Consider the following 8,256-nt stretch of genomic DNA (forward strand, 5'->3'; position numbering starts at 1 on the left):
ATTTTGCCAATATCTTTTATAGTAAAATGAAAACAAAATACATATTTTTTCTGGTCCAGGATCCAATCAAGGATTGCATGTTTCATTTATTGTGCCTCTTCGATCTGGAACAGTTGTTCAGTGTTATTTGTATTTCATGACCTTAACATTTTTAAATAACAGGCATTCATTTTGTAGAGTGTTCCTCAATTTGGGTTTGTTTGATGTTTCTGCATAATTAGGTTGAGATTATGCACTTTTGACAGTAATACTACAGAAGTGATACTGTGTCATTTTTAGTGCATTGTATCAGTAGACAACATGATATAATTTGTCCCATGTGTTAACTTTGAGCATTTTAAGATTAAAGTTGTATCTGTCAGGTTTCTTCACTATGAAGTTATTATTTTTTCCTTTATATTTAGTCAGAATCTTAACTAAGACTATCAAACTATCCTGTTTCTCATTAAATTTTTAATCACCGGTTTTAACATCTGTTGTCATTCTTTTGTAAAGCAGTTGTTACTGTGGTAGTTAGTTACCAAATGGTGTTTTGCAAATTTCATTGTACCATCTTCTCTGTTTTTTAGTTTCATTTTATCTTAAGGAAGAGTCTTCCTTTCTCCCATGTTCATTCATTCTTTAAGTAATAGCTGTATGAACTCCTGGTTTCTTGTTTTATGGGCTATATAAGTAATATGACTATGATATCATAATGTCATTAATTTTGATGCTCAAATTTTCTCAAATTTAGCCAGTGGGAGTCAGTTCAAGTGGCTCTTAAGTTTTTGTGTTGCAGTCCTACCCTTCTTTATTCCTTAATTCCTGGCAGGAAGGTATTTTGGCTGATCTTGTACTTTCTTTTTTCTATCCCTGGAATCTGCCTTTTTTTTTCTCCCAAGGCACCCTTGTTCCTTTTAATGGGCAATGTTATTAAGGAGCTGGTTATGCTCACTGTTCCTGAGGTATCACTGCATCTAGTCCTCGCTGGTCAGAGCTAGAGTATGTTTTTGTGTATGAGTGTACATCTGTATCTAATTCTCTATATAAATTAAAATGAATTTGTATTGATAACTCCAGTTCCAGAATACCAGAATGTTCATTCTAGTTTTCTGCCTTTCTATATTGTAATGTCGTTCTCTGGCAGTGAGAAACCTGGCTGGCTCCTGTTATCTATAGTATATTTATGTTTTTGCTTAATCTTGGAATACATGTATAATAGTTTCAGAATTGTTAATGCATCCACTTTGAAAAATAGATCTACTAACTAGAGTTTAATATTTGCATCAGTTTTATTTTCAGCCTGAAAGCATATACAAATCAAAATACTGTGCTCCCACGTTACTTGGGCTAGTTCCTCCCCTCGCTTCAGTGTGGTTATGTTTCTTAAAAATAAAATTAGTGTTTCTGATGTACTGTGTTTTACCTCATGCACCTTCCCTTCTTATAAAGTTTTATTTTGAATATGTAAGACATTAACATGTTTCTAAAAATTAGGAGAAATGTATGAAATATATGTGCAGTGTGGTTTTGCTTTTATCCAGTGTATCCTGTTCCCGTCCTTGTCTCCTCCACAGCATTCCCAACCTCCTTTTTTCTGTACATAACCAATTTCAGTTATTTCTGGTTTATAAGAGATTACCTGAATTGAGTGTAAATACCATTTTTGTGTATGTACATTTAAGATTAAATGACACGAAATTATTATTGGAATTTACTTCTGAAATGATCTTACTATAATTTTTTAAATTATAGCCAAAACCTATTGATGTACAAGTCATTACACACCACATGCAGCGATACGCAGTTTGGTTTGGAGGGTCAATGCTGGCTTCCACGGTGAGTGTGACGCTTACTTTTAAATTTAAATTTTTTTAAGGTAGCAGAGTTCATCAGTACTTAGTGAACAAAGCGAATTCCTTTAACTTTTATCTAAATATAATATGGGAAACTTTAAAAACTGTATACATATATGTACATAATAGTATACAAACTGAAAGTCATTTGAATTTAAAGTTTACATATATTTTTAGCTTGCTGGAAATTTTAGAGTGAGCATTATACACTGTGTTTTAAAATTTTTCTGTAGGGAAAATTCTTTTAAAGCTGTGGTAATTTAGTCATCAGAAGATTAATTGTTTGAGGAAAAAGAAAGTTTTATGCTAGGAAGTATGATGTTCTAAACTGAATGAAGAGAATTGTTCTAAGGACCCTGTCTCCAAATCAAAATGTCTTTAAAGCCCTCTTAAAAGGTATTCTAATGTCATTAGCCTAATAAATATTGGTGCATTGTTCTCATAGTGCATGGAGTATTAAAATGAAGGTGCTAGACTGGGCACAGTGGCTCACGCCTATAATCCCAGTTCTTTGGGAGGCCGAGATGAGATGATTGCCTGAGCCCATGGGTTCAAGACCAGCCTGGGCAACTTGGCGAGACCTCATCTCTACAATAAATCAAAAAATTAGCTGGGTGCGATGGCGCGTGCTTGTAGTTGCAGCTACATGGAAGGCTGACATGGAAGGATTACCTGAACCCAGCAGATTGAGGCTGCGGTGGCCATGAGTGTGGCACTGCACTTCAGCCTGGACAATAGAGTGGGACTCTGACTCAAAAAAAAAAGAAAAAAAATGAAAGTGCTTTTATCTGAATTATTGAATATATGTACAGCTTTGGATTTAAAACCATTTTAAAGATAAGAGATAGTTGGGTTTTTTCCCCCTTAATTTAAGTCTTGTATTTTTGCCCTTTTATAAATGTGGTAACACTGAGTGTGGAACAGTTTGATTTTAACAGACCTTGAGTGAGGGAGACAGATGACCTAGACTTTTTTTGTTTTTTGAGATGGAGTCTCACTCTGTCACCCAAACTGAAGGACAGTGGCACGCTCCTGGCCACCACAGCCTCCACCTACTGTACTCAGGTTATCCTTCTCTCTCAGCCTTCTAAGTAGCTGGAACTACAGCACGCGCCACCACGCCTAGCTAATTTTTTGATTTATTGTAGAGATGTGGTCTTGTCAAGTTGCCCAGGCTGTCGAACCCATGGGCTCAGGCAATCCTCTCACCTCAGCCTTCCAAGGTACTAGGATTATAGGCATGAGCCACTGCACTCGACCAACCTAGAAATTTTTAGAACTAGATAAACGTTAGTCACAGCATGACTAAGAGTAGTTTATCTGCACCTTAGGCTAATGTGGCTTCTTTATGTTTGGTTTATTGCAGTGTGAGAAGAACAGGTGTTGGAGAAGGTGATTCTAATTTCATTAAAGATTTATAGCTGGTTTTAAGTCATGGTTGTTAGAATATCTAAGTTTTTGTTACCATGGATGGACTTATAATGTTTTAGATTTACCATTTCTTATAAAGCATCTCTTTTAGCGTGTATTGAAAGATGGTACATTTTTTATCTTTATAAAATATATCAATTTTTGCTTTCAGCCTGAGTTCTACCAAGTTTGCCACACCAAAAAGGATTATGAAGAAATTGGACCTAGCATTTGTCGTCACAATCCAGTGTTTGGAGTTATGTCGTAAAATTGACTTCATAGTTATTGGGGTTAGGGTGTTGGGGAAGAGATAATCTTTATGATTACCTGTTTTGTCTAGATGGCTGGTTTTGAGGTTTTAAACCTGACTTGAAATTGTAAGACCAAACATGATTATACAGGAATATTTTAATAAGTGTATCAACATGAAGATGTAGAGGAGAACGAAAGTGATTGTTTTTCTTTAGATTGAATATTTGAATCTTATGTGTAACAAAAAGAAGTGGGATTTAGTTCTTTCTGTGCCCTGATATTTTGTATATTAATGAATTATCCAAGATTTGATGGGATTTATCAGTGTGTAGATAGCTCTATAATGCTTGAATTGTACACTTCTAAGTGTGCAATGCAAGAGCTTGTTTATATTTCATACTTTTTATACTTTGAGGAAAAAAAGTCAAAGAAAAATTGTAGTATTTGAGAGAAAAAAATGACCAAGTAGAGGATAAATTAAAAAAACAGCCTCATGAGACTTGGCATACACATTCATGGGAGTCCAGTTATTATGAAGTACTTCCATCCCCTTCCACCCCTTCTCCCCAAAAGGTTTTCTTTGCAAGTGCTTTTGGAACTAAGAGCTAGTATCTTGGATTAACTGATGCCTGCTAGTGCTTTCTGATTACTTGCATTCTGTTTCTTGCTTTAAAAGAAAAGTAAAGACAAGACTGTTGGACCAGTATTGCAGTTATGTAGTGTCATTTCTTATTAAAAAAATAATAATTTGATTAAAATTGGCATATTTAAAGCCTAACAACATTCTAATAAAGGCACGGATTTCTTTTTAATACTTGTTTCAAGCTCTTTAATCTCTTTATAAGTTAACTAATAAATCTATTTTTTTCAAACCTCTGCAATAGTTCTTTAAAATCACAACAGTTGGTTATTAGCAAGCTGACTTTTTTATGTGCTCTATACAAATTTTTGTGAACTTTTAATATGTTGAGTGCTTTCATTTTGATAACTGGATCTCCATTTGATATTTTCATTTGTATAACTCATTTGCAGTCTGAATTTTTTTTTTAGTGCCAGTCCCTGACATATCATTGAAAATTAATTTTCTTTGCATTTTAAAATATCTGGATCATGAAGAAAAAGTGATGAAAATAAATTAAAATTGAATTACCTTTTCTAATGTTTTTTTTTAAGCAGTGTAATTCTACTTTGTGTTTCTGTATGATTCCTTTTTCTGTTGAGATATAAGCGTTATTGAAATCTCTGTAATGTGTGTGGTAGAAATTTCTTGTGAACTTAAAAATTTTAACAGTTATTTATAGAAGGGTAAAATGGAAACTGTTTTATAGGCTTTTTAGCAGCAATATCAGTTAACACTTGAACTCCAGTATTCATTAAAATAACACATTAGGATTAGAATGTCTCTATTCAGAAGTTAAAGAACTTTACAGTGTTTTTTGTTTATTTTATTATAAAGATAGAATTGGAAAGTAAATTTCAGTTTTTGTTTCAAGTGAATTCGCATACTTAAAACTGTAGTAGTCATTTATGTGACTCTTAATTCTTTGAGTGTGAGAATAAAGGGCAAACTGTATGTCCTACAGTAGTAGTGGTGGTAGTAGTAGTAGTAGCATTATCAAAGATCATTTTTTTGAAAAAGTATTTTATGAACATTGTAAAAAACTATTCAAACAGTACCAAAGAGTAGATAGTGAAAGCAGGTTTCTTTCCCACCCTAGCCTTTCATTTTCTGATCATTTTAGGAATGTCTTACATGTCCTAGTAATTTACTATATATACTTTATTCTATAGTATATACATATGCTAGGAACTTACTGTATATACTATACTGCACTTTGCTGTGTTCAGTGCAGAGCTACATTGATAAGCAGTAAAAATGTCATCTTCTTGTCCCAATAAAGTATTGTTGGCATTGTCATAAATGTCTTTCCACCTGGATGGTTGGGTAGTAAATTAATAAGCTAGAAGGACATGTTTATAAAACTGTTTGATGACAATCTCAGGCATACTTATACAGAGATGTTCTTAACTGTTCAATATGAAAATATGAAGCATAAAAACTTTCCTTTAAGCTTATGCTTGTTTGAAGAAACAAGAAAACTTTGACCTTTCTTGTGTATTTCCTGTTACCTCTTCTACTCTGCTATTAGAGGAGTGAAATATAATGTAATAGAAGCAGCAGTCTTGTTTCTTTATATCTCTCCTGTGATTGTATACCATTTCTTTACCTTATAGCAACCTCAGTTGCAAATGTGTAGAGGTCAGCTAAGATGAATGAAAATCTATAACACTGATTAAATATCAAGCAGCATGAGCATGGTGCACCAACTGAGGCCAATGATTGAATTTTAATTCTGGTTCTACTAATTGACAGTATAGCTTCTTCAACTTTGTTATTTGTTAAAACATGGAAAATATATTTGTGTTATCTTGGAGAAATTATTTAAACTCTCTTACCTTAATTCAATTTCTTTATAAGGTAGAGGTGTTATACTGGATTATACTGCAATTTCTATGAATTTAAGAGTATAACGTAGCTCTTTGTTATTATTAGCAGGTTCTGACCACAAAACCTAGCCTTTTCCATTGTAGTATTAGAGGTGTTATATCTATTTATTCTTTTTAATAGGCAGGACTTTGATCAATTGAGAAAAAGAAATGGACAAATAAAATAAATAATCATTATCTAACTTGATGCCTGCTTTTTAAGATGTAAGCAGTTTTTAACATGTTAACCCTTAAACATTATTAATACATGGCGTATATTATAAACAATCATCCTCTTCTGATCTGTCTACTTTTCTGATAAGAGATAAGGTGGTTATCTATTCAGGTCCCTAGTACAATTTTTTGCTTCGTTTTCAAAGCCACTTGCTAGGAATATCTTCACAAATAATATTATAGGGATAATAGGCCATTATGCTCTTTTTTCTTAATTTTTATAGAGAAGTCTTAGATAATATATAAATAGAAATTTTTTTTTTCTTTCAAATAACCCTAAAGCTGGTGCCAGATTATTTGTGAAGTTATTGAGGAAGTTATTTGTGTTATAAAAGCTTATTTTACCACAGTAAAGAATGTTTTTGTTCCTCTTCATACTGGGCTAATCTGTCAGTAATAAAGTCCAGTGTTTTCCAGCTTTTCCTACCAGTCCAACCTTTACTCCTCTGACTCATTCTTTCTGATTTATTTGTAGTTCATAATAACCAGGCATGAGTACCTTGGACAGCCCTCTGACGTCTCTAACTGTTAGCACGCAGATTCCCAGCTCAGGTCAGTGGGCACTAAATATATTAGGTAGAATACATACAATTTGAAATATATGCAAACTCTGAGGCTAAAACTCTTCTCCCACCCAGATTGGAATCGTATGTCCTAGAACATGCTTCATTGTAGTAGCCCTTAGTATATAGAGTTGACCAAGGACAGGGTTGTTAAGTGGGACTTTCACAGAAAATCCTGATAGTAAATACTTTGTTTTTGTATTGTATACCCTGAGTTGAGCCAGATTCTTTAATCTGCCTGAGGTTTGGGATGGTTTTTGGACTCCAGTGAGAGAAGATTTCTGCTGCTCATTGTTGATAATTCCTTAATATCGTATAGATACTTGTTCTTCCTCAACATAATTTGTTTTCTAGTATACAGTAACTTTTATTATAACTTGCCCTAGTCTTAATGGGAGCTTTGCTTGTCTGAGGTATTCTCCGTGCTATGACCCAGTTTAGCTGATGCATTTGGAGCCTGGGAGGGGAGCTGAAATTAAATGTTTTATTGCTATTGCTCCAATGGTCGCAAGAGCAATTAAAAAACAACACGGATAGAAGTATATAATAATTTAGGGGAAAAGGTAACTAGGATGAAAAAGTATTTGGTATTCTGTTTTTTGTTTTTGTTTTTTGATGTAGCAAGCTATATTTAGTGTCTTCTAGTATTGTATCATTTTTGGTTACTTAACTTATTTTTTTTTTTTCCAAATAGACAGGGTCTTGCTGTTTTGCCCAGGCTGAAGTGCAGTGGCATGACCACAGTGCTTTGCAGCCTCAAACTTTTGGGCTCAGGTGATCCCCTCCCCACCACCCCTCCCTTAGCTTCCTGAGTAGCTCAGCTCAGGCATGCACTCCCACCACACCTGGCTAACTTAAAACAAATTTTTTTTATAGAGATGAAGTCTTGCTATGCTGTCCAGGCAGGTTCCTCGGATTCCTCCCCTCAAGCGATCCTCCCACTTCAGCCTCCCCAAGTGTGATGGTCATAGGAATGAGCCACTATGCTTGTCTGACCGGCTTTTATTATTACATTAAAATGCTGCCAGATGTGGTGGCTCACGCCTATAATCCCAGCACTTTGGGAAGCTGAGGTGAGAGGATTTCTTGAGCCCATGGGTTTGAGACCAGCTTAGGCAACTTGGTAAGACCTCATCTCTACAATAAATAAAAAATTAGCCGGGTGTGGTGGCACACACCTGTGTTTCTGCTTACTTGGAAGGTTGAGGTGGAAGGATCACCTGAGCCCAACAGGTCGAGGCTGCGGTGGCTAGGAGCATGCCACTGCCCTCCAGCCTGGGCGACAGAGTTAGACTCCAACTCAAAAAACAAAATTAAAATGCTAAACAAAAATACAATTTATTTTTATTCATTTTAAAGGTACAAAATATATAACTCAAGGAAAAAGGTAATAGGAAAAAAAAACAGAAGAAAATGAGAAATTATATGGTATTACATGGTGAAAAGGTATGTGGTATCCTGTTTTTTGATTTAGC

General features: G+C 34.5%; 1 protein-coding gene across 1 annotated transcript in view; it reads left to right on the forward strand.

Moving 5' to 3' along the window:
* ACTR3 (ARP3 actin related protein 3 homolog) overlaps positions 1-4,651 on the forward strand; it is a 47,562-nt gene extending 42,911 nt beyond the window's left edge. Inside the window, exons 10-11 of the mRNA XM_008062251.2 lie at positions 1,735-1,818; positions 3,418-4,651. Of these exons, the coding sequence (XP_008060442.1) occupies positions 1,735-1,818; positions 3,418-3,513 (180 nt within the window). The 3' untranslated portion in view covers positions 3,514-4,651. The remainder of the gene's footprint in view (positions 1-1,734; positions 1,819-3,417) is intronic.
* The last annotated feature ends 3,605 nt before the right edge of the window (positions 4,652-8,256 follow it).

The sequence above is a fragment of the Carlito syrichta genome, unplaced genomic scaffold (assembly GCF_000164805.1).
Source record: "Carlito syrichta isolate Samal-C Ts95f unplaced genomic scaffold, Tarsius_syrichta-2.0.1 Scaffold305682, whole genome shotgun sequence".
NCBI classification, from domain to species: Eukaryota; Metazoa; Chordata; class Mammalia; order Primates; family Tarsiidae; genus Carlito; species Carlito syrichta.